Genomic DNA, 26731 nt, shown 5'->3' on the forward strand with positions numbered 1-26731 from the left:
CTGCCGCAGTTTTGCATGTGTTGGGTTGGGTATTACAATTTAATTTACTTTTTACATTTATAATAAATAAGTAATTAAAATTTGGTGTTCAAAGTTCAATTGATATGATCTGTTAGGTTTTGGGTTCAAATTCTCACAGGCTAATCACTAGATGTTTACTTAGCCGTTAATTTCAGAGTCCTAGAAAAATAATCGAGATGTGAGTAAGTAGGCTCGAACACCTTGAATACCAAAAAAAAAAAAAAAAAAAAAAAAATTATCTGAGTTTGTAATACATTTGAATCAGAAAACTTTGCTTGTGATAAATTTTATGGATGTTTCGTGTTCAAGGGGCAATTTGGCATAAACAGAATCCTTGGGCAGCTCTAGTATTTGGGTTGGAATTTTGAGTAATTGTAAGCCAGAGGTTGCCAGGCTTTCATGGTCGGTGCTTGGGGTTTTCTATTATTGTGATAATTTCAATTATCTAATCCTAATTAGTAATAACAATGTAACCCAAATTACAATTATTATATAATTGACAAGATATTGTAATGAATATCAGAAATTCCAACAAAGTCCGAAACCATGGAAGGATTGAAATTTCAGAAGTTCATGAGATCCCGAAATTTACCTTTTATTTTATACAAGTTGAGTGCAGTGAAATAAGTAAGGGCCAACGGGTGTGTTCAAATGCAAACTTTCATCTTTATTGGACGAGATGGAAATTGGGTGTGCGGACCTAAAGCAAAGCCCAATAGCAGCAAATGTTAATTCATTTTCTCACATCTCTCTCTCCTTTGACCACAGATTCGCAGTTGGACCTCATCTCTCGTATATCTCGTGAGATCTTTCTCTTTCTCCTTATCTTCTTCGAGCTTTTCTTCGTTAGAATTCTGTGTTCGTCAATACAAACACTGCTATTATGTGATTGCAAAGTGTATGTCAATGTTTCCTGTTGTGTTTTACTTGTCTTTATCTAACAATTTATTTTTATGATTGGATTCATTAAATTTGGTTAGAATTTATAACTCTTTTGTGTTATATTTATTTGAACTGATTATTGAAAGTTTGGTAATTTGAGATTTGCAAATATTATACGAGAATTATATGTTATCGCGGGAATTTTCCATAATCGTACTTGTAATACGGTGCTACGTGGTATTGTTGCTCACCATAAGGTGAGAAATGGTCAACAAACAGTAACACAAGTTTGGAATGGTCACCATAAGATTAATGGATGTTGGAAATGGCATATGTTAGATTTAATCTCATTCGTTGAAGTGTATTAATCTAATGAATTACAAACATCTTTTTGCTTGTTACAGTGAACTAATTGATTGAGTTATTTACTGAAATGGCGGGGGGAGTTATCATCCGGCTTCTAAAGAGGAAACTACAGTCTCAATCTACTGTAAGCATAGTTTGCCCCTTGTTTTCACTTTTTAGATGCACTGTGGTACAGTTTTATACTAGGTTTCCTGATTGACTTATGAATGATATCATTATTAATCGTTTGAGATTGTTTCCAACTCCAAATTTTGCTTTTCTGGTACAATCTGGGTGGAATTGCATAATTTGATTGCATCTTTAATTAACCTTGGTTCTTTACCTAATATACTTTGTGCATGTGATTTTGCAGGGGTTTTTGGCTTTATCATCTGATACTGCCAAGAAATTTCATGAAGATGTTGGATCTGCTGGTGGTGTGAAGTCTTTAAGGGCATTTGCGCTCCTTGGAGCTGGTGTTTCTGGGTTTTTGAGTTTTGCAACAATAGCATCTGCTGATGAAGCTGAACATGGCTTGGCATGCCCAAACTATCCTTGGCCCCATAACGGCATTCTCAGTTCTTACGACCATGCTTCGTGAGTTTTATGCCCTTCTTGTCTAATTGTCCTTTTCCTCATTAAACTTGCAATTTAAATTGACTGAAGAAAGGTGTGATTCAAATTTTATGGGACCTGATTCAGTATATTTTAAATTTATACCATCAATTAAGTTACTTTTATTCCAATCAAATATCTAAACTCACATGCTGTCCAGCCCTACCCTTTTGCTTGCAGATTTGGAGGGGCAGCTAACTATTTAAAACCTTTCACATGGAAATTGTAATAGAATATGCTATGTTTTGAATAATATTCAATTTTACAATAAAATTTATCTTAATCTTTGTGCTCAATTTTGGATGTTCAGGATCCGCCGTGGTCACCAGGTTTACCAGCAAGTGTGTGCATCCTGCCATTCTATGTCACTAATATCATACCGTGATTTGGTAGGTGTTGCATATACAGAAGAGGAGACAAAGGCAATGGCAGCTGAGATTGAAGTGGATGATGGGCCCAATGATGAGGGTGAGATGTTCACCCGTCCTGGTAAACTCAGTGATCGTTTTCCTCAGCCATATGCCAATGAACAGGCTGCTAGGTTTGCCAATGGAGGGGCATATCCTCCAGATTTAAGTCTTATTACCAAAGTAATTACTATCTTCCGGCACTTATGTTAAAAGCTGTGATTATCTGTCATGGTAATATCTTACTCTTTCTGCTCTCAGGCTCGTCACAATGGTCAGAATTATGTGTTTGCTCTTTTAACTGGTTACCATGATCCTCCTGCTGGTGTTTCAGTAATGTCTGCTTCCGAATTCTTTACACATAATTTCACTGCTTCCAAATCCTTTTAACTATTTACTAACATTGAAGTGCAGTTTTGTCGGTGTTAAAACTTAATATTATCTGGTACAATAATGCTAAAGGTACAAAAAAATTTACAAAGATTTTTTGTGCAAAATGATGTGGCAGGAGATGAATAGAAGAGTGAATATAAAAGTAACTCATCATATTCACTCTTCCATTCATCTCCTGCCACATCACTTTGTACAAGAAATCTTTGTAAATTTCTTTGTACTTTTAGCATTACCCTCTGATCATATTTGTTCAGGTTATGTTTTCTGTCTAGTTGAGGTCATGACCATTTTTTTTTTTTTTTTTTTTGATAAGATAAAGAAGGATAATGATTTTTTCACTTCCTAATTCCTAACCACAGTCTGTTTTCAATTGTTATTGTAGATCCGGGAAGGATTGCACTATAATCCTTACTTCCCTGGAGGAGCAATTGCTATGCCGAAAATGCTTATTGATGATGCCATTGAGTATGAAGATGGTACCCCTGCGACAGAATCTCAGGTTGGTTTTTCTTTATTAACGCCTTTGGGTGAGAATACACTCCTAGCTATAAGTTTATTGCATAGATGTTTCTGCGGTACAAAACTCAGTATCCTACTGTTTATTTTCTATGCGGTGCAGATGGGAAAAGATGTTGTGTCGTTTTTATCATGGGCAGCAGAACCAGAAATGGAAGAGAGGAAGCTGGTACATATGTTTTTAAATCAAGTTACTATCAATAAACATTATTTAATTTTTTTGAATTATCCCCAAAATTATATGCCTTCTAATGCAGATGGGTTTTAAATGGATATTTGTACTGTCATTGGCATTGCTTCAAGCTGCATATTACCGGCGTTTGAGGTGGTCAGTTCTCAAGTCTCGCAAGCTGGTCCTGGATGTTATCAACTAGTTTCTCTTACTTTTTCGCCTCTGTGAGGACTTGAATTAGAAACGATTGCTTTATCAGATGATCTACGTTTCTGCCATGTCAAACTGGTGGATCAATTATTATTTAGCAGTGAGAGTGACATGAAGAAATCTTTTTCTCTTTTTCAAGTTGAGGAAGAAATAAGCTACTCCATATACACAATGTATATTATTCTGTATTTCGTTGACTCAATTACATTTTCGCTACTCTGTAGTTTGTTTCTTGATTAGCAAATGTAATCACTGAAACCAAAAGGGAAAAAATGGTCAATGTCAATGTACCTGAGTTGGGAGAAATGTATTTTGATATTATTCTGGGTGTCATGCCACTCTTGGGGGCAGATTACATTTTAATCCATTGATGAATTAGTCTCTGATTGCGGCATTTTGCCTTCAACTGCTTTCCTCCCTATTACTATAAGACCTCCTAGACAATCTTTAAATTGATTTTATATAGTTTTACGATGTTAATTTAATGCTAGTCCAGGACCGTTTACCCTTTTTTTCAGGATTACTAAATTAAATTAGTTAATTACCAGTATAATCTAACTTATCCAAAGAATGATTTTGTATACAGTTATATTCTAATTGGTGATTCAGGATCAGGAAACTCAATGGTAGATTTGAAATTTGTCCTGACATTAACATTTTATGCTCAATTTGTGATAGTCTTCGCAATGCCTATGCTCTTAAATCTTAATCATTGCCATAAGAAAAATTACTAGCAGCTGTTCTTCTAATACAATGCTTCAAATAGAAGATTAGTGCTTCAAAATTGTTCATAACCATAATATCACTTCTCATAAAAACCTTCATATCTTAATAACAATAACAGCAGAAATGAATGAATGGCATTAGTTATGTGAACCAAACAATTTCATTTATTTTGTTGACCATTGATGTTGAGACCAGCTCAATAACATTTCTGGTCTGTATAATTGGACTACACTAAAAGATATAGTAATGCTAGATCCATAATCCAATCTAACAATCTTCTCTCACAACCCCTGATGTGACAACTCATCGTTAGTCAGCTCGCAAATAGACAAGAGTGACCTATTAAAGCAAATGAGACCTCTTTTGCGAGCTAACCAATAACAAACTATCACGTTGAAGGTTGTGAGATTGCGTTGTAGACCTAGCATTACTCCTAAAAGATATTGGCAATGGATGTAACACCCAAGCCATATTGAGTAAAATAAACAAACATAGGTACTATGATGCTTCAACTTAGTAATATAAAAGAAATAACACAGATGCTTTAGACAAAACATAGGCAAAATTAGTTCATCAAAACATATTAAAGTAAAAGTTCACACGACAAAACAAAACAAACCAAACCAAAAGCAGCTACAAACTTAAGCTTGTCCAAGTTCACGACAAAAAGGAGAGAAGAAAGAAAAAAGCAGCATAAGTTCTATATGTTTCTGCATACCACCAAACTAATCTTCTGATCCAATTTCATCCCTCACATAATCTATGCTGCAAGATAGATGTGGGAAATACCAACAATTCATCCGGGAAGAAGCAGCTTTATCTTCTATGACAAAATGGATTCTGTCGAGGAACTGACCACTTATGGAGTACACATAACAGGTCTTGGATCTGAATGGGAGATAATACACACAGTTTTCTCGCCCTCCCCACTGTGCTGGGTTGCTTAACCTGGAACACATCATGTTGCCCAAAAACAAAGCATGGCCACCCAAGTTGGTCACCTGAACCCACTCCATCCGCGAAAAGTCTATTGTGTAAACTCTGAGTTGTGGCGAGGGAACAAAATCAATCACCATTAGCTGCTCTTTTGAAGCCACAAGTTTAACATAGCCAAGAAAGTGAGGAGTGAAATTTAGTTCCAAAAAGTTCACTTCAGGAGCAGATTTTAGGTTCAATGTGCCAATTCGACCATCATTAGTTATAACATATATGCTGGCCTTAAAGACAAGTATATCCCAAATTTTCGGCTTGCCAGCAAAAGAGTAAATGCGCCAGTACTTGTCCTTGGAGCGACGGAAATGCACATCTTTTTGCATTTGAGAGAGTACCACAAGAATAAAATCTTGGTTTGGTACAGTGGAAGCAAAGATAGAACGGTCACCGGCAGACATGGCTTTACCAGGAGAGGCCATCTTGGGGAATAGATATTGGGACCCTGTAACAGGATTTACAAGGGAAATAGTACTGTGGAGGTCTTCCATAATTATGTATCCACAGGACAACCCAATACAGAATTTCAAACCAAAGTAAGGCAGCTTGGTTTCATATTTGGCCCCATTGGATATGTCATAGAAAAGACAAGTCCTTTTGGCCCTTGTTGATATGTGAATCACAAGTGGTGCTTGTAATGACATGAAGTTCTGCTTGGAAGCCATGGAAATTGACCACCAATTTTGGCACACCCGACCAAACCTAAAATAGTCTGGTATTGTCAGTTTTTTGGAGATTATATCTACAAGTTCCTGAGGAAGTTCTGCCCATGGTCTCCAGTCCTGAGGGTTTTCGGTCTTCCTCTTTTTCCTACTAGTGCGCTTGACATTGTTAACATCTTCTCCATTCAACATTGTGCCTGTATCTATCACAAGAACAAATGCAATTTTGTTCATAAAAATGGGAAATTACATAATTCCATCCCCTTTTGTCAAGAAAAAGTAGCAAAAACTGAATAATTTCCTATTGAGTTTTCAGGTTAATAAAGAACTAAATGAAGCAAAGCCTTTATGGTGCTTGACGTCACTACTGAGTAAATCATAAAAGGGTGAGAAGGGGTAATGCAACCAATAACATTCAATGTTCATGAAATATAAATACATAAGTGCATGGAAAACTCCAATTTGATAAATTCTGCAAACTTATCCACATCAGTAGCTGCATGACAATTCCAATATATTGTACATAAATACCCAATTGATGTTTGGTACGATTGTTTAAAAACCACCAACATAAAAAAATACTATTTTTCAAATATGATGATTTCAAACAAAAAAAAAAAACAAAAAAAAATGAGAAGTAGTTCATTCTCTATGCCATACTCCAAACAACTATTAGCATCATCATTGATACATGATCAAAATGAATATAATGACAACAAATTAAACTTGTTTTGAATCTCTGAAGTACAGAAAAACTTTAAGAACCATTTAAGTACTTGAATCAGATAATCAATACTCACTATAGTAGACTTCAATAGGATGGTTACTTATAAAATACTCCAAGTAATTCAATGAGATCACAGAAAGATCATGATTACAATCTATGATTAAAGGGAATAAATACCTAAGGTAGACGGTAGTTGCATTTGTGGTCGGAGATGATAGTGATAGCTACCTCCTCTTTCTCTTCTTTGCATCTCTCTCCCTCGTTTTCTTCGCCTCAGATCACAACTTGTAACGCTCGTTTGTGTGCATGCATATATGTTTATAGCATACATATTGTGTCACAAAATGATCACTTCATCGTGACCCGTGTCCAAAATTGCATACGTTTTACAAAATTTGGCTAGATTCTATTGGCTTGAAAAAGTTGTGTAAACATAATTAACTTACCTTTCTTAGCAAAGTTACCTCAGAAAACTAAAACTCCCTTTATAGTTTTCCTTTATATTTTTTACCACACACCGCAATCCACCTCACACAAACACAAATTAACTACATTGTCCTTGCTGTGAAGCAGATGAATCAATAAAACTTTTGCTCCTTGCAGAAAAATCCAGCCAACTAAACTACACAGGTTTTTCTCATGCAAAACCATTCTTAATAAAATATAAGATCAATAAATTCAGATATAAAAAGTCTTTTTAAAAAAAAATGTATTCCTGAAAAAAGTAATGAAAGTCTCTGGAAATACGCACATCAAATAAGGAAATAAACCCAACAGTATGGTATTTAAAAAAATTAAGATAGAAGTTAAATTTTGGTCCAATATTTCTTTATAATCGTAGAAGAGTGTCCAGGCCAAAAACTTTAAGAACGTGACATGTTTAGCATACAATAAAAGCAGAAAATTTGGGGAAAATTATATATTTTGTATTTTAGCATCCTAACAGCAAATTAAACCCTTCTAGCAGTTCAGGAGGTAGAATGCTATAACATAAAACACCATTTATAGGATCCACGAGAATGCAAGATTTGTCAATGTTTATGATCTGCTAGATTCAAACTCAAGTCACAAAATGTGAACTCCAATGAATTGTAAGAAGGTACTAGATAAGATATTTTAGTCAACACATAATTATGAACAAAATCCCATAAAATAACTTTTGGGATCAACAAAGCAAAGTTATTTGATTGTCAATCTGTGGGTAGCTTGTAAGACATAAGGACTCAATGAATTAATCAAAGAGCCTATGCTGGCAAAAGTTACACAAAAGTTCTAACAATTGTAAGACATTTAACATTTCATATGCATTAAATAAAACTGTTTCTAGTCCTAAGCATCAGAATGTACTCTATCATATTTAAAGAAACTCTAGAAATGCAAAGATGATTGCACAATTAGAAGCTTCTCCATATGCAGTAATCTTTAGCTCTACAATTTAGAATACCCTATTCAGTGACACTTTCCAACTGTATATACATTTGCCAAAAAAAATAAATAAATAAATAAAAAGTTACTTTGACAAAGACAACAATGGAATATAGACTTTGTTCAATAAAAGCTACAAGTATAGTTGCAAGATTTACACTCTCAACTAATTCACTATCTCAAAACAAACTAACATTTTTTTTTTTTTTTACAGTTACTGCAACCCATCAACTTTTTAACTCTTTAATGTCAATTTAAATTCACAGCTGCAGCTGCAATCCTGTTTCAAAACATTCCAGCTATGTAATGCCAAAAAATTTCCCCTGTACTTATGATCCCACTTGTTGCTAATTATTAAGTATTTTCTACTTCATTGCAATATATGAGATAGATAACATGTTAATAAGAGATTAATCAACAATACATTGTATTAAAAAAAAAAACCCGGATTTTATTAATTATCATTCTATAACAACTATCAAAACACTTCAATTTCTAAAATTCGTGCTCTAACTGAGAACCAAAATGAATGTCGATTCCAAGTTATCCAGCGCAAAATTAGTAAACACGTAAATAACATGATTTCCAAACGTGAATATTGTATTAGTACTTGCAGATATTTCTACAACAGAGAGTTAAAACGATTAAGGATGTGAAGTTGCCGCACGCAGTTCTTCAAACATAAACGGAAAGAATTTGATATTCATACAATAAATAGATAAATATATAATTAACAAAAGCTTGTTTTCATTCAGGGAACATACCGACCTGCTTCTTAACGTTTCCCCAAACAAGTATTACACTTTTGCATTTTTTTAGAAAGTGCTTTTTGCGGCCAGGTCATACGTAGCATTCTAAGGTTTTATGCAACATCTCTCTGAAGATTTGCGTCATCGCCTGGAGAGTTGTTGCTCCTGCATTCTTTAACCTGAAGGGCAAGATTAGATAAGAGTAAATGCCGAAAGGGGTGCGGAATGAGCAAATCTGTAGAGGTCGTCCGGGTGCATTTTGATTTGATTATACCCAGAAAATCCATCTTTCCGCAGGAGGCACTCTACTTCTCCAGCATACATTTCTCCTCCAACATCCGAAGTTTCCCGGGGTGAACCTAAAGATTCTTTAGCGAATCAATAATTGAGATTTGGCTGGTGTTTGGTCGGCGTGGCATCAAACGGAGTAGTTGCAGTCGCACCCTCTCCAACGTACCAATCTGCTGTCATATCCACCGTTTGTTTGTATGGTCAGAGGAGGACCTCAGGCGTTTGTTTGAGCAGATCCACTGTTGGGACGATCAAATCATAATGATTTGGGTCATGGTGATTTCCGAAGCCCAAATTCGGCCCAGTCCAAAAAAAATATGGACAGCCCAAACTCAGAAGTATTATTTTTGTTCATCTCTTATGCCACAAGCCTATAAAATGATAAAATACTTTAGAGTGTATGATATTTTTTTTTTATTGTGATGGTCATATTTATGTGAAGATGGCATGAATTTTTTGGAGGACCTATTAAATAATCATATGATTAGAGCTATTAATATTATAATAATAGAAAAACGACGGGGTAATTGGATGAAAATTACATCAATTTTGTGTAGACGCTATCAATGTCTTAGTCTGATAGAAACTTGTTGACTTAAAAAAATAAGTATTAATGTTTATGAAGACCAATCCAACCCAACCCAACCAATTAAATCATAGCCCTTAGATAGTAGATACGTGAAATCTGAGGGTGATGGGTATGGGCAGTGGGACCGTGGTATTTGTGGTGGTGGGTTTTAATAGGTCTCGTGGTCACCCCCGTAAACCATAAATAGAAAAATGCAAGATAAAAGGAAAAGTCCCATAATGTAAAGAGGATGTGAACGTTTCAACTTCTCAAGTTTTGATTGGTTAGGAGAAGCCAATTATATTCCACTAATAAATTTAACTAAACAACACTCATTAACTGGACCAGGTGTAGGACCCATTAGAATAAATTGGAGATTGAATCAAAACCACATTGTGTTACCACGTGGAACCCCGCTTGATTTCATATGACGCTACCTACACATTGCTCCACGGCTCCACCCACGTGTCCTCATCCTACCTTACAATAACCCCCCACTCTCTCAACACATTCCTGATTCTCACATTTCCATATTTTTCATTTTATTCTCTTTATTTTCATTTGTAGAAAAATAAATTATTCCAAGACAAAATGGGCAAAGATATTTTCTTCGACAAATTTCCTTTTTTTTTTTAATTTTGATGTGACGAGGACTGTCAACAAAAGATTTGTAATAACAGTCAGGCCGTTCCCTAGATTTTTGATGCACACGCCCCTGAGGAGCGAGTGGAAGCAGTAAAAGAGCGAATGGGATTGAACATGCTTGGTTCCTAATAAGAGTGAACCACGTGTGCAGTTTCTCGAACCTCCCCTAAACGCCTTTTTTATTTTTCTCATTTTACAATTGACGTAATAGTACGCTATTTTCAAGAGAGTGCCCACGTGTACCCACTTTTACCCAGTGCAAGACACGAGCTCGTCCCTGATTGGCCAACACGGGTGGGACCGGAGCTACCGTTCTATTATGTCAGATACGTTACCTTTGTATAGGGGCCCTCTTAATTCATGTCTTTCCAGTGCTACGAATGTTGCCCTAGACACGTGGTGCTTTCACGACGAAGGATATCTACTTCTGCTATGATTATCGCCTGAACTCTCTCTCTGAGTCTGAGACACTGAGAAAGACTGCAAGAGAGAGTAAAGTTAGAGAGAAAAAAGACGCTCTGGTGGATGGAAATGGAAGTTCAAGCTAAAGATAGGTGGCGCATGCTAACGCGGGCTGGTGCTGCGCAGGATAAAACGGTTATCGAAAGAATAATGCTCGGATTCCGGCCGATTGCACCGAAACCGGTTGCCGGAGGTGCTGCTTCGGGTAACTTACAAGCTGTAAACAAGAACTTGATGATTAGTAATGGTAGATCTAAGAGAAAGTACGTTAGAGTTCGGAAGAATAGGGATTACAGGAGAAAGAATAATAACAAAACGAGTACTGATCATCATGGAAGTTGTAATAAAGATGGGCTGGACGATAAGATCGTGACGCTACAGTTGTTGCCGGAGGGCGGTGATTTAGAGTATTCAAAAAGAAGAGAGCCGTGGTGCAATATTGATGTCGACGGTACGGGAATAGAGATTGAGAAAGAGAAAGAAAAGGTGGTAATTGAAAATAAAATAAATCAAGGGTTTCAAGAAGTGGGAGGGATAGGTTTGGCAGATCAGAGGGTGGAGATGGGTGGCCGGAGAGTGGTGGAGACGTGGGTGACGGTGGAGAGAGTTATGAGTAGTGATGGTGATACATGCATGGATGGGAGAGGAGGGTTGGGGAGTGAGGACTTTGAGATAATGAAGAATCTAGAGAATGACACGTGTCCGGGGTTTATATCAGACGGGTTGAACAAAGTGAAGTGGGTGAATGGAGCTTATAGGAGGATGGTGAGGGTGAGGGAAGTGGGTGAGGGTGAGGGTGAGGGTGAAGGTGAGAATTCAGAAGAGAGCACGACAATAGTGGTGTTGTTGGGGATGAAAGAGAAGTTGCCATGGGTATTCAGTTCATTAACGTGTAAAGTGAGGATGGAGTACACATGGAAGAAGGAAAAGTACTGGAAGAAGATGGTAATGCCGTGTGATGTTTGGAGAATGGAATGTGGAGGATTTGCATGGCGGCTTGACGTTGAGGCTGCGCTCAGTTTGGGACGTTGAAGACGCCTCCAACCTTATATATCGTCAACAACCTAAAAGGAATTATCAGGTAATCTCGACTATATGTTATATTATGCCAAATATGAAGAAGAAGGTCATTAATTAAATCGATGGCGAATTGATTACGGAAGTTAAGTAAGCCAACAAATGCATGCACCATATCTGACAAATTGAAACGTGGTGACAAAAATCAAATAGAATAGAGATTCTAAGTTAGGCACGGGGCATCAATGATTAAAGTTTAGTAATTAAGATTGACTGGCTTGGCGCCTTAGTACTTGTTAAAGGATTATTGTATTCCTTATATTAAAATGAAAAAATAGATTACTTTTAAGATTACATAAAATGGTTAAAGGAATATGTTTGGATAGATTGAAATAAATTGATAGTTATATTATAAAGATTATTAAATTATCTTCTTTTTTAAATATTAATATAATATATATATTTTTTTTCTAAATCATTTCTTTTAACCTTTACATTTGAAATTTTGCTCAAACACTTTAATTATATAAAACTTTAATTTGTAACAAAATCACTCTTACTAAACCATTGTTGATAACTAATCAGCCATCATCGTTGGCCGCTACTGAAATGGCATACGACCGATTGGATCTAGTTAGCTGTGCATTGGTAAAACCTTTTTAGATCCATGGCCTTTCACGATCAAAGATGTGGTTGTGAAATAGTCGTCGTTTCATAGCTAGATCCATAACCTTTTTTTACCATAGATCAGGCGTTGGTCGTGTGCCATTCCGTTACCGGCCAGGGACAGTTGGCGATGGTGGCCAGATAATTTTTTTAAAGCCCAGTGGTATTTATGTCTTAAAAAAATTGCATATAAGTATAAAATAGTCTGTGAATATATTCAATCCAACAAAACTTATACCACAGTATTGCAAATCAATAACTCTTACCGATACACATTAAGCTTATTTATATCTAAGTATTGATAGAATATTATAACTTAATTTACAATTAGTTATTAGTATTTATATTTAACAAATCTTGGTACCTGTGATATGTAGTATGTCCAACCAACCAATAACAGATGTCACGTCAATACTTGCAACAAAGATATATTCTAATATATATTCTCTCTAAAGATTTACCACAACAAAATAAGTAAAGGATATATTCAATAGGTTTTAAAAAGATAGAATGTATATATATATTAAGTGTTATTTTGAGCATTTCTTATATAATCAATCTAATTTCTAGCTAAAAATTGTTATGTTGTATACTTCTTTTTCCATGAACAATATGTATATATAAATTAAAAAGAATAATATATACTGCATATGTAAACTATTACCGTCAAACTAACATAATTTGTATAAAGAATTTGTAACGATGATTTTGACCTCTTGTTTTTATTTAGTGCATAGATGAAACAACATTGTTTATTGTGTAATATAGAACAAAGATTTGGCTTACCAATTTTTTTAATGTGACAATTAGGGTTTGTGATCATGCATGGAATCGATGCCTTCAAGAAGCAGTAGTGATGAAGCTAGCAGCGAACAAGTCCAAAGTGTAAATATTATATATATATATATATATTATTCGTACTAGTATGGGATTGAAACTGAGAAGTGTAGATATAGTTTCCTGTGACAATCGGATATTAAGTCATGTGAAGACTTTATTTTATCAGGTTTTGGTGAAAACTAAGCTAAATTTACCCATCTCAAATAATGCATTAAATGATTTGACAATATTTATATTACACATCATTTGGGATGAATAACGGGCTGTTATGATAAGTAATCTATTAATGTCATATAACTTAGCCTGATATATAATATACATTGGTTTAAAATTTTATTTACATTAGCATAAATTTTATGAATAATGCACACATTTACATAGTTTATATTCAAATTTTGTATTACAAGTGATGTTAATAACGTGGATGATGTTTATATTTGATTAATCGTGACATTTAAGATATAAATTTTATAAATACAATATTATCGTAATTGAATAATGCTTGCCCAATTGATAATTGATCTTCAAGTGAGACGAATTTTATTTATAATGTCGATTAATCTCATACCTTCTTGAATATTGGGAGACAAAAAAAAAAATTGCTATTATTTACCAAATAAAAATCTCATTGTTTATAATTAATGCGAGGGAAAACACAGGTGATTAGTGTCACATCAATTAAAGTCCAAAAGTAATGGTACAAAATAGTATTATCTATATTTATATTTATATTTAAATCAAAACTTGAAAATTCTTTTGGTTGATTAAAACTTTACAGTGCCCTCCATCTCTTGCAAAGACGTGGGCAGGGACCGGTCCCTTACGGGCTCAGGTCTGGGTCCGTTTTGGACTGGGTCCAAATAGGACCAGTTACTCATAGGCCTGGGATCAGTCCCAGGCTTATGAGAAAAATCAGGACCCAGATCAGGCCTTAGGCCTGATCGGGACTGGTCTCATGGGTTCAAGATCGGTCCTAGGACCGGTTCCATAAGGCTTGGATAATTTTATTTTTTCTCCTCAATTTTTTTTTAATTTTGGGGGTAAAACAAAATTTTATAGGGGGTTTTTAGTATTTTTTAGGGGTAAAATTTATAAATTTTATAAATTTTTTAGACCTGGAAGATTTTTTTTTTATATAAATTTTGTAAAATTTTATTTTAACCCTCATAATTTATATTTATTTAAAAATTAATAGGGGGTTTTATGTAATTTGGTAGGAGACTATATTAAAAAAATACAAAAGTTTTTGGGCCCAGGCTTGGGATCGGTCCCAAGCCCGGGCCTTGGAGGAGGGCCCGGGCCCTCCTCCTTAGGCCTGGTCCCGTTTTGGGACCAGGCCTACTAGGTCCGGTCCTAAGACCGGATTTTGGAGCTAGGCTTTGGGCCCGGTCCCAAATTCCCAGCTCGGGACTGCAATCGGCCACTGTTAGTGTTATGTCATTTCAACATTGGGTTTATACTTTATATGATTCTACTCTTAATATCAAATTTATATTCAATACTACAAAAAAAGAGTTTATGCCTTGTAAAAAATAATATATTAATACTTATTTTTTAGAAAAATACAATTAAAACATTTAGAAGCTTTAAAAATAATAAAAAGGTACTTTCGGAAAATCTTTTTTTTGATAAATTTTAATATAAAAAATTATTTTTGTTTTTGATAAAAAAATTGTAAGTTTGAAAATTTTTATAATTGAATGGTACTTAAGACTATGAGGTGAGAGTTGTTTTGTCTCACCAATTAACGATTAATCATCAATGAAAATGGACTTTATTAATTAAAAAGAGAATACAGGTATAATAAGCATATCCATATCCATATCCATGTCCATGCTCACTGTTCAACATCAACCTCTCACTGAATCCACGGTAAAACTTGGTAAATCTTATAATATAACTGAAAGTTGGTCAGACGGCAATCATACTTTCACATGGTGATTGAGTCGTGATCTGTTGTAAATCCATGGATTCACAGGTGTGGTTGTGGTGGTGGTGTTTTAGTGGAAGGTGGATTCTTGAAAGGTTTACATGTGGTGTGGGCTTCGATATTTTTCTTTTTTGAGCCAGAGAAAGAGATTGAGATTAGGGTTGTTCACGAACCGAGCCAAGTTGAGTTTTTAGTTTAACGAGCTAGGCTCGTGAAACAAGAGGCACAAATGAGCTCGAGTTGAGCCAAGCCAAGTCGCAAATATGATGGCTCGGCTCAGCTCATGTATGGGGACGGCATTTCAAGGTAGGCTCGCGAGCCAAAAAAAAGAAAAACAGTGTTTTCCCATATATTTACAGTATATTCCATGCAATTCATGTCCTGATATATTACACAACAACTAAACCGTTTTAAAAAATAAACATCAAAATAAAATACTACTGATGTTAAGCATTTACTATTTAGCATCCCACTTATGTTAAGAATATACGACAAATTAAGTGAAGTGAACTAAAATTTTTTATTTACTTCGCTTGATTTAATTAGTTTTTCATCAAAATAAAATGGAGGGTTAACATAATTATACATCAAATTACATCCCCAAACATATATATATATATATATAAGGACAGTCAACAAAATAAAATGTGTAAACTGTCAAAATCCTCAAAATATAATTGACTGTAGCCTGTATATCCATTCCAGCCCCACTCCTCTAACAAACAAATTAACTGAAACGCATAAGTATAACTATCATTGTATATAAACCGTAACATAAAGATGAAAATGCAAACTCGAACACAAAATTAATAAATACAAACCTGCACAATCCTACTGCTACAGCCAATAAACATTAAAAGCAACATTCTTATTTCAACTCCAGTAAACCCACTCAACTACATAAACATTAAAAGCAACATTTTTATTTCAACTGCTCAGCTGCTGCTCTTATTAATTTACCTCAGTTTTGTCAGCCTTCATTCACACTTTTAAGGGTAATTTTGCAGGTTTGTTTTGCTGGTTGCACAGCTGCTGTTATTAATTTACCTCTTATTAATGCCTTAATGCATCTTTTATTAATTTCCATTCACCAGTAGCAGTAGAGACCAGCCGACCAACAAGCAGCAACTTTTGTTTTTCATATTACTTTACCAATGGGGGACCAGCAGCCAACTAAAATATTATCATCTTTTATCTTTAAAATCATTTATTTTCCATTAAATGTTCTCCAACTCCAAGTTACAAACGTGCAGCACAGCTTGCATAAATTAAACTATCCTTTATTCCTCAATCCTCAATCCTCAATCTTACAACTTACAAGTTACAATTTACAATTTACAAATGACTTGTGTATACGGTATACCTGCTAAGTGTTAACTCTTTTAAAAAAGTATATTTTCTTTAGAGCAGATGGTTGGTCCTCAGTCCTCAGTCCTCAAACTCCTCACCGTGCAACAAACTGCAAACATATTCTGGGACCTGTCAAATATTCACAGTTTGCATAAGAAATCGGCAGATTATTTGGGGAGCAAAATACATCCACACCACACCAAAAAAATAATCAGATTTGTTTGAATTATACTCTTCAACAACAATCTAGCCTTCTTAATATCCGAGATTTCTGCATCACTGGTTAAGTGGTTATCTTCATACTCTTCAAATCAGTCAAGTACTCTTTCAGGTCCACCACAGTCAACCCCGAAACAGAATCAGACAAACGGTCCAATTTCAAACAGGTTCAGCGAATTGCTCTATGATTTTAGGCTTAACGATGGCCGCAAACTACACCCACACCACACAAAAAAGTAATCAGATATGGCCGCAAACTACACCCACAGAGACAGAGTCAAATACCTTTAGTCGACACGTTCAGCAACACAACAACATTCACGGCAACGGCGACGACAAGCACTCATAACGACAAACGACGGCGATTCCGCGAAGCAGATGGGTTTCGGACTTTGGCCTTTGGGTCTTTTGACGACGAGATTCAAAGGAGACAATCGGGCCTATGGCGAAGCAGATGGTGACCACGAAAGACACCGGCGGCGGCTTACACTTACCGGAGATGACGAAAGACCCTTGAAATTGCTCACCCCTCTTTGGTTTTATGGCAAACACTCGTTGATCGTGTTTTTAGAGCTTAAAAATCGGGGGGATGTTTGTCATTTTTTAAAACATTTTCCTTTAAAAATTTCATTGTAATCCCCCTTACTCTGAAAACTCTATTAAAAGCCCCTTCCAGTTCGAGCTTGACTCGGCTCGCGAGCCAGACGAGCCGAGCCGACTCAAACTCAGCCAAACCGAGCTATTAATGAGCCAGACTCGAGTCGAGCTGAGTCAGCTTGCAAACAGCTCGGTTCGTTGAACAACCCTAATTCAGATAGACGGAGATTTTGATTATTGAAATTATTTTTTTTTTTAATTAAAATTACTGTAATGACCTTTATACCAGCAGAGGTGTTAACATTTTTAGAAAGCTACGATAGACACAAATGTCAAAACCTTTTCGAAATATAAGCTTACTTCCCTTAAATAAGTTATAGAAAATGATACAATTACCGAAGGTTGCGCACTAAATCTGTGCACTGAATGACGTAACAAAATATTGACCGTTGATTAATATTAATTAATAATGAATCAACGGTTAATACTTTGCCACGTCATTCAGTACGCAACCTTCGATAACTGTAGCATTACTCATAAGTTATTGTTAACGTTAAGAGTTAGACTGAGAAGGCTAATTCAGTAATTTTCATATCAAATAACATAATCTTTTTTTTTTTTTTTTTCTTTTGTAAAACCCAGAAACTAGAACCGCCACATACGCAGCCATCAGAAGACAGTGGCCAACATCTCCGTAAGATTTAAGATGAAGTGATAAACCATAAAAGAGGTGATTCACGAGGGTCATGGACCCTTCACATATTGCAGAACTCTGGTGACATTTGAAGCACATAGTTTCTCACTTTTTTAATTGAATTAAACAATTAACTGTTTCATATTGAATTACGAAATTGCAATGTATTGCTTAACCAATAATTTCGGATAACCTTAAGATTCCCAGAAATATGAAAAAGTCATAATATTAAATTATATGAATATGAAACTCAATGGGTTTTTGGTCAAGTAATCAATGATTCTGCAGAGAGAAAAACACTCAGAGAAAAAAGCTCGGGACAATACCTATTTCACGTTCTCTTCATGAACAAAAGATAGAATGAATTAACTAAGGTGACCAGAGGAGGGAAAGGGGTTTCCCCTTTTTGCAAGCTAAGACATGATCCACTACAATATCACGCAGCTCTTTCTCAACTTCCTCAATGCCTCGGCAGCCATCTATGATCTGCAATCACAACAGCGATTAGCACTTCGACTGCTCGCCCATGAAAACAAAACAAATTCTAATTTTATGTGTTGTGATCTCACATCGGATTAAAATGGGTAAGATCTTAAGTTTATAAAGATGGGCAAAAAATATCACCTATTGGTAGTCTTTTAGTAGTTTGTATTTGGTAAGCACCTGAACCGGACATATGATAAGGTGCATTGATGAGGGTGATCAGACACTTGTGTGGTCGCTTTTCTTTGTTTAACCAACACTCAGTAAAATTATAAAAGAAACCAGAAATTTTTGTTTGCAGCCACCAAAAGCCAAGAGTTTGTGAAAGGCTCAAGTGGTATGATCCACGAACAATATCATTATTCATAACCAAGATGCAGAGTATGCAAGCCTTTCTATTCAGACAAAACAAAAAATTACCTTCCAGGAGGAATCACGGAGGATCTGATAGCATTGGGCAACTTTCTTTTGAAACTCAAGGTGCTCATATCTCTCACCTCCATAGCCTCCTCTTTCAGCAGCTTTCTGACAATTTTAAAGCAACATTTCAGTTCTAGAGGATTTTAGAAAGAAATAAGTACCAACTAAATAAGACCTCCAAAATGCATGCACCAAAGAGGCATTCTCACAAGTGTGATGTCCCAGGTGACAGTCCAGCTGATAAGACGTTACTCTGTGGAATGAGAGGACTATGGATGAATCCCCTCCACATCAGCCTTTGATGAGATATAGTTTAATTTGTATGACAAGCTCCATGATAATTTCTTTAAAAACAATATTAAGTTCCACTTTCCAGCAGTAAAATATGATGATCAATTGAAGTTAATGAACATGGCTGGGTTGTCCCTAAGATGCTACTTACACCGACTTTTTTCTGGATACTAAATACCTATAATCTCGTGCAAACAAAAATTCCACCAACATTGTATGAACACTATGGCTTCACGAATGGTTTCTCATCTTTATTAAAAGTTAAAAAGAAAATCCAAAATTATATATATGAGGCCAAAACTTTTCAGTGTATGGGTGAATGAGTCATCTTTTTGAAAAAAATAACTATGGACTTACAAAGTATTCACTGCCAGGAATTGTCATAAAACCACATTAATTTGTTTACAGTAAACATAAAACCACTTTATTCAGGGATTATTGTGATGTCTCTCACGAAACTTGGTTGGAAAACCTAGCCATCAGACAAGAAAGTTTCTTTGCCTGCCTCAAAACAAATATTCAGAAAGAGAAAAAGATCTCTTGGTCAAAAATATGAATAATGCACAGCTAAGAGCAAGGTGCCTGGCAAAATGTAATTGGGATGTAAAATTCAGGGCAAAAGTCGCGATATTTGCCTCTGATCATCCAAAACATAAGACAGTTGACATAAACAACAAACCTCTGGTGGTATATCTAGGAAAAGTACCACATCTGGAGCCAGCAACCCAATTTCGGGCGCCTGCAAAAGAAAATCACGTTAAATATCTAACAGATGTCAAACAAAAAGTTTATTTGTAAAACCATTTTCTGCTTTTCTTCACCTTACACCATTCAACATCAACTCCTTTGGCAGAGGAGAATGCCACCCCAGAATAAGAGTAACGGTCAACAATTAGAGTAGTTCCAGCTTTCAGTTTAGTTTCCATCATTGACCTGAAAAATTAGTGTTCATAACTTTTAGTTAGTTCTGTTTAGAGTATTGCAAACCTAAGAAAGCCACAAACTTGTCAGAGAATTTCACCTCAAATGATAGCAAACTATTGAGTGTCCATGCTACAGGAAACCCAAACTTATTATTACACCTAAGGAGCTAACGTAACTACCAAGTGCACAGATGGCTCCACTATAACCCTGTTGTTACTAGACCACCACATGGAGAAGCAGAAAATGGAAATATTACCATGTATGCCACCATGCCCACCTGAAGGCAAAACTCCACTCAACTACTACCCAAAATAAAAAGATGAATGTTTATAAGAGGCCTGCATAGCATACAATCATCTCCCCCAAGAGCTCATGTAGCTATTACACAAATAAGAGGACATGGTCAATACCAACAAATTCAAATCTCTTGGAAGTGATTTCTATCTATCCAAGATAGCAGAAATAGAAAAACGGAGCAAAATAATTGGATTCACTAAAATGGCTTCTCGAATCAACTAAGTAAAGGCAGCCCCACCTCACAACCACCCCAATGCCAGATACACAATTCAGTTTTCTGCCTTTGAACTATCATTAAGTACAACTGACTGCCCCATGCAAAGAAACTACTAACGAAAACAATAAAATACATACACATACACAAACAAAAAAAATCAGCTTATGTGTATAATATTCTAAAGTAAAACATAATAAGCAATGCATGATATCGAGACACACCTCTTCTCCCAACGATTAGCACTGAAGAGCAGATGAATTGTGTGATCATCCAACTGCGACTGATTCAAAAGATAAGCAGATATCATTTGCCCGACACTTGTAGTTCTGTCAGGGAATCGCCATAACTCAGCCGAGTGACCCAGACCCTCCAAGTATGAGAGTAATTTACCAGATTGTGAAGTCTTCCCACATCTATCCAAACCCTCTAGAACTATCAAAGCACCTCTTGAATCAGTATTACCAACACTTAGGTTGCAATTGTTATTGTTATTGCTTTCCATCCTTATTGCCCTAACAGAACAATTTGGTAGATGATTCAAGTAAAAGTTCAATGACCGCCAAGGTAATATAGCTCCAAAATTCCTAAAATTCAACAGCTATATATTAGATAAAATGACCTCAATATGAAAATATTTCAACTATATTTGAGAACAATTTAATTGATGTTAAAGTTTCTCATTGTTGGGTAGTTGAAAGTACAGTTAGTTCATTGTTTCCAAACAACCCAACAGACACACACACAAACACCAAAACAGAAAGCTAAGAGTAACATAAATTTAAGTACCCCACTAGAAATGATACATAATAAAGTTTTAGCAAAAGCAAATAAGAAAACATACTTACAAGGTCTTAGAAAGAGTAAAAGAGCGAGCATATGTCATGTGATTTCCCAATCTAGAAAACTACAGTCAATCAAGAAAACATGAAGTTTCAGAATCAAGTGAATAAGCAGCTTGATGGGTTTTCTACAGTATTTATGAATGAATATACAATAAGTTTAAGCCATTAATGAGACTAGATGATATCATTTAAAAAATTTGAACCCGATCAGACATGAGGCAACTGTGAATTTGGGAATATAGCCCAGGTCCGGCCCCAAACCTAAATCCAGCATACATCTAATCCATGAAAATCAACCACTTTTCTTTTCATTTCCTTCCCAGAAATGGTAGGAATAAATTCCGCCTTCATTGCAACATCTACCGCCTGCTGCCCGTACTATTCTTATGTAATGATCATGTTGTTCCTCCAAGCTAAGCTTTGATGCGCTTATTTTACTTATGACACTCTAATTCCAAGTTGATATTTTTCATTTCATTCTGAACAAAAACAACATGCCAGAACAAAATTTTTAATTCATCGAATTAACTTTCTGCAGATGAAATTCTCTAAATTAAAAAAAAAAAAAAAGTTAAAGTAAGAATAAACATTCAAAATTTTCCTTTCTTCTCTACTCTATTTTCCCGCCGTTTCTGAGCAACCAATATGAGACAAACTCGATAGAAACGCAAATACAATCAAAGATTTAAAATTGAAATCCCTAAAGATTATTCTCTAAGGAGTTACTAGACNATGCGCCCATACGGCGACTCCGGCCACCTCCAGTGGTGGTCACCGGCTGGGGGTGTTTGAGGGTGGATTAGGGGTATTTTTGTTAACTTTTAATGTTTTATTATAGGGGGTATTTTGTAAAAAAACAAACATAAAAGGTATTTTATTAATTTATAAATTCTACATCGTAATACCCGCCCAATTCAACTTTTTTTTAACTTTTTTCAAAAAACTTTTTCCAAAACCCCCAAATTTTGAACCAAACGGAGCCACAAACTTTATGAACAATCTCTGAAGGGTTGACTTTACGTGTGCTGGGCACGCGTCAAGCACACTACAAGACCAAAATCTTAGCACAGTAATGCATCGAGAACTGTATTTTTTTTTTTTTTTGTCTTTCTGTACATTATATCCTTCGAACTAAGTAAATTCATTATTTATAGCGTACTTAACGTGTCCCTAACCCATCTCTAGATTTTTAAAAAAAAAAAAAAATACAAAACAAAAGCTTTCCAGCAAAAGTTCTCGCCAAGAATTTAAAACCCGACCCGGAGGCAACCCAGCCAAGCCACCAGAGCATGGGTTTGACGGGTTAAACGGTCCGGCCCGTCGATGTCATCATATTGATTTCGGCAAAAAACAAAAAAAAAATAAATAAATAAACAAAATGCAGATTTTAATTTTTAACAGTGATAATAAAAAATTCCCTGTAACTAATATATCCAAATCTTAAATGAAATTAAAATTACTAAGTCTACAACATACCAACTTGGATAGAGAAGAGAGAAACTAGAGAGGAAAGCTTAAGACGGAGAATTTGAATCATCCATAAACTCTCTCCCCACAAAGCACAATGAAAATTCATCACTCTTTGAGAATAGTATAAAACAAACAAGGGATGTTTTTGTCAGACATTTTTTCAATTTAACTCACAATTTATGCAACGGCTACAACTACGATTACCCAAATCTGGAACACAAAAATAAACTAGAAAAAAAATGGAGAAAAGAGAACTAACACTCCAAGTTTGGAATCATAGCCAAATGAAACCAGTCAGATCGAAAAGACAACAACATTACAACCAAAGTAAAACCAGAAAGAGTAAACCAGTGTCACCATTATAGAGAGAGTGCAAGCTGAAGCTGATTTCGTTGTTTGGTAATGGGTTTTTTTATTTTTCTTCTCTACTAGTGCTGGGTATTGTTGAATAAAATTGGGGAAGGGAGAAAACTCAGAAAAGGGTTTTGAGTTTTTAACTTTTAATTTTATTATTTTATATTTTACTGTAGCAGACTCGGTTTATACCAGTTGGACTAGTGGTTTGTCGCAAAAAAACCAGTCGAACCGCTGGTGGAAACGAGTCAATTGCTGATTCCAGATTTTTATATGAACCAACCCAGTCTAGCCACTGGTTCTCGGTCGAACTGGTTCAACTGGCTGGGCTGGGCCGAATTTTAAAACCATGGTTCTCGCAATAGTCAATCTACAAACGAAAAATTCGACACAAATTTTACAATAACACAAGGCAGCATCAAATTTTCCATCAATTAAAATATTTGGCGGTGAATTTACCTTATATTGATGGATTGAAAAAGTGAGAGGTTAAGGTATTGTTGGCTTCAGAAAAAGGAGCGAATTTTAGGGATTTAGGTTTTAGCCTTTTAGGGTCCGCTTGAGAGTTTCATGGTAGCGGTACGAGGGTAAACCACCTAGCGGTTCTGAGGGTAAACCACTGTAGCAGTTAGGGGTGTTCAAAAGAACCAGTTGGAACCGGAACCGGCGGATACCCTGGGTTTGGTTCCGGTTCCTACCCAGAACCAATCATCAATGGGTAGATTCTGGTTCCAACCTTCAACGGGTACATTTAAAGTAAGTTGGTTTGACTTTTGAGAATCTACCTTTATAAAGTAATGGAGTTTGTCATTTTGAATTTATAATTTGTAATTTTATTTTTATTAACAAGTGCCAGGTGGGGGGTATTTGTAAGTTTTTAAGAGTTTTTTTTGCCATTTTAAAAACTTTTGGGGGGTTATGTAATTTTACAGGGTACCCAGAACCGTAACCGGAACCGTTGTTACAGGTTCTGGTTCTGGGTACCTAGGAACCAGAACCGTCGGTTCCGGTTCTAGTTCCAAATTTCAAGGAACCATCGGTTCCGGTTCCGGTTCCGATTCCGATTTCGATTCCGATTCCTTTAAAAAGTGTAGGGTACCCGGAACCGAACACCCCCAGTAACAGTTTTGAGAGATTTTTAGTAGCAGTTTTTAAAACACCCAACCTGTGCTTGAGAGTTTATTTTCAAGCGGTTCTGACAGTTTTTTAAAATGATAAATTTACATATATGCCTATAAAAATACCCCAACTTCAACCATTACTTAGGAGTTTTGTTTTTTCAATTACAAGGTGAGGGTTCTTTATTTGTTTTCTACTTATTAGTATTTTATAACTTCAAATGTGATAAAGTCTCCTTATCATTCTTCGCCATTCTTTACAACATCTAGAATGATTGAAAAATTGTAGCTCCACTTCTCTAAAAAAACATTTAGAAATTAGATTTTAATGATTTTTTTTTTTTTTATGATTGCTTAAATTATTTTATATTTAATATGGTTGGAGACTCGCATAATATGTTTAAAATTTTTTTTGGACATAATTGGGATAGTTTTATAGTGGACAAGGTATTTGTGGAATAAAATTTTAAAATAAACCAAAATACCCCGATTTGAGGTGTTTTATAAACCTTTCAAAAATATATTACACTGGTTCTAGGGGATTTTTGAGCCAGTTGAAATTAGTATATAAAAAATTTGGTAAGTAATGATTTTAGAACACCTTAAAACCAGTCTAATTAAAAATTCCTCGTGAAAAAAAAAAAAAATGTCAAGCGTACCCTTTGGGAAGAAGGATTTTGATTTTGAATATCTGCAAATAAATTCAACTTTTTGAGGGTTCACCGCATGTTACTGTGTACCCGAGGCCACAAAATCATGAGCCGCAAAGCTGCCGACTTGTCGTAGGTTTTCTCTAGTGGCTTCTTGAGATAAGTTAACCTACATGCGTGTTCGCAATAAGCAGCAATTTCAGTCAATCAGATCACACATTTCTGCATGCTCATTAATTTATTGATTTTCTTTTTAACTTAGTAATAGTTTCATGAAATTAAATAATAAAAATCCTCCTAAAATTATGATAATAACAAAAATATTTGTATTAAGGTAAGGGCAGTCCTGTATTTTAACGGCACATTAATAATAAGGGAATTTATTTTATTTCTAAACTCTCAAGAAAAATTTCTGTTATTAATTATACCTCAAGCAATTTAGGATCAAAATCGAGATAATAATTTAATAAATAACTAAAAAAGTGAAAAATAATTTAATTGACTCCACCACCTATATGGAAACAATAATTCACTAAATAATTTAAAATTAGGTGACTATTGTTGTGTGGATCAATTATTGACATTCTTTGTCAAATAATTTTTTTTTCTTTTTTTAGATATTTTAAAATAAGTTGCATTTAAGAGTCTTTAATTTTTTTTTTTTTTTAAATATCAAATCTTCATATTGCATTGTGGTACAGTATAATGTAATATTTTATTTTAAAATAAAAGAGATTGTGTGTGTAAAATATATGCAAAATTGTATATATGTTAATTAAAAAATTTAATGCATGAATAAAATTTAATACATAAATCGCCATGTAAGTATTATATCATAATTAACATTTTAATATATATACCTAAAAGTTCCATTTGTTTTGTTCACACGATTCCGTGTATGAATGTCAGTGAATAATAAGAACTAATTTCATTTTGGTCCCTGAATTTTAGCTAACTTCCGTAAAATCTGAAAGTGACAACTAAGCCCTTATCGGTTAATAGCGATTAACATATTTTTTTAATCTAAAATACCGTTAATATTTACTTATATAAATGATATTTAAAAACGAAAAAAGGCCCAGGTGGTAAGTGAGCTCCAAGTGGGGCAAATTTTACATGTAATGTTAGGGTTTGAACCGCACTAAAAACACCTTATGATTAAGGATACTTATCTAAGCTTTGATCTGAATTAGTTTCATACCTTCAGGTATGTTAGGGGTTTGAACCGCATTGAAAGCACCTTATGATTAAAGATACTTATCTAAGCTTCGATCAGGATTAGTCTCATACCTCCGGGTATGGTGAGACCTGAGGTTTTCATATAAAAAAAAAAAAAAAAAAATTGATACAAGAAAAGATAAAAAGAAATCAACTGCTAAACCACACTTTTGCTAAAATTTAGGGTAGTTTAGTTGATTAAAAGAAATTGAAAATAAACAAAATTGTTCTAAATATTTAACAATGGTTTATTTTCTTATAATTCTATTAATTTTTATTGTAATTCACATAAGATAAAAATAGGAAGACTTTTAAAAACTCTAAAAAA

The 26731-nt window shown here is 35.0% G+C and overlaps 4 protein-coding genes across 6 annotated transcripts; 2 read left to right on the plus strand and 2 right to left on the minus strand.

Moving 5' to 3' along the window:
- The first annotated feature begins 750 nt into the window (after positions 1–750).
- Positions 751–3947, plus strand: LOC116107714 (cytochrome c1-2, heme protein, mitochondrial-like). Of its 2 annotated transcripts, none has more exons than XM_031394004.1 (8): positions 751–822; positions 1308–1393; positions 1622–1845; positions 2174–2453; positions 2532–2603; positions 3046–3162; positions 3283–3348; positions 3437–3947. In XM_031394004.1, the coding sequence occupies exons 2-8, from the start codon at positions 1337–1339 to the stop codon at positions 3551–3553; spliced, it is 933 nt and encodes a 310-aa protein (XP_031249864.1). In that variant the 5' UTR covers positions 751–822; positions 1308–1336; the 3' UTR covers positions 3554–3947. The 2 variants fall into 2 exon arrangements, with proteins under 2 accessions (XP_031249864.1, XP_031249863.1); XM_031394003.1 differs by having other exon boundaries at positions 759–919.
- A 960-nt stretch (positions 3948–4907) lies between these two features.
- LOC116107718 (putative F-box protein At5g14160) lies at positions 4908–10298 on the minus strand. 2 transcript variants are annotated; one of them, XM_031394015.1, is made up of 2 exons: positions 6844–10298; positions 4908–6136 (listed from the first exon to the last, which is right to left on the minus strand). In XM_031394015.1, exons 1-2 carry the CDS (start codon positions 6995–6997, stop codon positions 5013–5015), a joined length of 1278 nt encoding a protein of 425 aa, XP_031249875.1. In that variant the 5' UTR covers positions 6998–10298; the 3' UTR covers positions 4908–5012. The 2 variants fall into 2 exon arrangements, with proteins under 2 accessions (XP_031249875.1, XP_031249874.1); XM_031394014.1 differs by having other exon boundaries at positions 4908–6142; positions 6844–10297.
- A 256-nt stretch (positions 10299–10554) lies between these two features.
- Positions 10555–11882, plus strand: LOC116107723. The gene is made up of 2 exons (XM_031394022.1): positions 10555–11596; positions 11630–11882. The coding sequence occupies exons 1-2, from the start codon at positions 10870–10872 to the stop codon at positions 11836–11838; spliced, it is 936 nt and encodes a 311-aa protein (XP_031249882.1). The 5' UTR covers positions 10555–10869; the 3' UTR covers positions 11839–11882.
- Positions 11883–18432: 6550 nt separating this feature from the next.
- Positions 18433–21655, minus strand: LOC116107722 (thymidylate kinase-like). The gene is made up of 6 exons (XM_031394021.1): positions 21597–21655; positions 20973–21335; positions 20135–20246; positions 19993–20052; positions 19023–19127; positions 18433–18605 (listed from the first exon to the last, which is right to left on the minus strand). The coding sequence occupies exons 1-6, from the start codon at positions 21632–21634 to the stop codon at positions 18489–18491; spliced, it is 795 nt and encodes a 264-aa protein (XP_031249881.1). The 5' UTR covers positions 21635–21655; the 3' UTR covers positions 18433–18488.
- Between the last annotated feature and the right edge of the window lie 5076 nt (positions 21656–26731).

Source organism: Pistacia vera, unplaced genomic scaffold (assembly GCF_008641045.1).
Source record: "Pistacia vera cultivar Batoury unplaced genomic scaffold, PisVer_v2 Contig546, whole genome shotgun sequence".
NCBI classification, from domain to species: Eukaryota; Viridiplantae; Streptophyta; class Magnoliopsida; order Sapindales; family Anacardiaceae; genus Pistacia; species Pistacia vera.

Bases quoted from the DNA above. Each gene is read 5' to 3' on its own strand.
- LOC116107718 (XM_031394014.1), bottom strand. From the start codon at position 6,997: ATGTATGCTATAAACATATATGCATGCACACAAACGAGCGTTACAAGT. The intron at 6,143-6,843 runs GTATTTATTCCC...TTCTTGTGATAG, and splicing joins GCAACTACCGTCTACCTTAG to ATACAGGCACAATGTTGAAT.
- LOC116107714 (XM_031394004.1), top strand. From the start codon at position 1,337: ATGGCGGGGGGAGTTATCATCCGGCTTCTAAAGAGGAAACTACAGTCT. The intron at 1,846-2,173 runs GTGAGTTTTATG...TTGGATGTTCAG, and splicing joins AGTTCTTACGACCATGCTTC to GATCCGCCGTGGTCACCAGG. The intron at 2,604-3,045 runs GTAATGTCTGCT...TTGTTATTGTAG, and splicing joins ATCCTCCTGCTGGTGTTTCA to ATCCGGGAAGGATTGCACTA.
- LOC116107722 (XM_031394021.1), bottom strand. From the start codon at position 21,634: ATGACATATGCTCGCTCTTTTACTCTTTCTAAGACCTT. The intron at 21,336-21,596 runs GTAAGTATGTTT...GTTGAATTTTAG, and splicing joins TTTACTCTTTCTAAGACCTT to GAATTTTGGAGCTATATTAC. The intron at 20,053-20,134 runs GTGAAGAAAAGC...TTTCTTTTGCAG, and splicing joins TTGATGTTGAATGGTGTAAG to GCGCCCGAAATTGGGTTGCT.
- LOC116107723 (XM_031394022.1), top strand. From the start codon at position 10,870: ATGGAAATGGAAGTTCAAGCTAAAGATAGGTGGCGCATGCTAACGCGG. The intron at 11,597-11,629 runs GTGAGGGTGAGG...AGAATTCAGAAG, and splicing joins GGTGAGGGAAGTGGGTGAGG to AGAGCACGACAATAGTGGTG.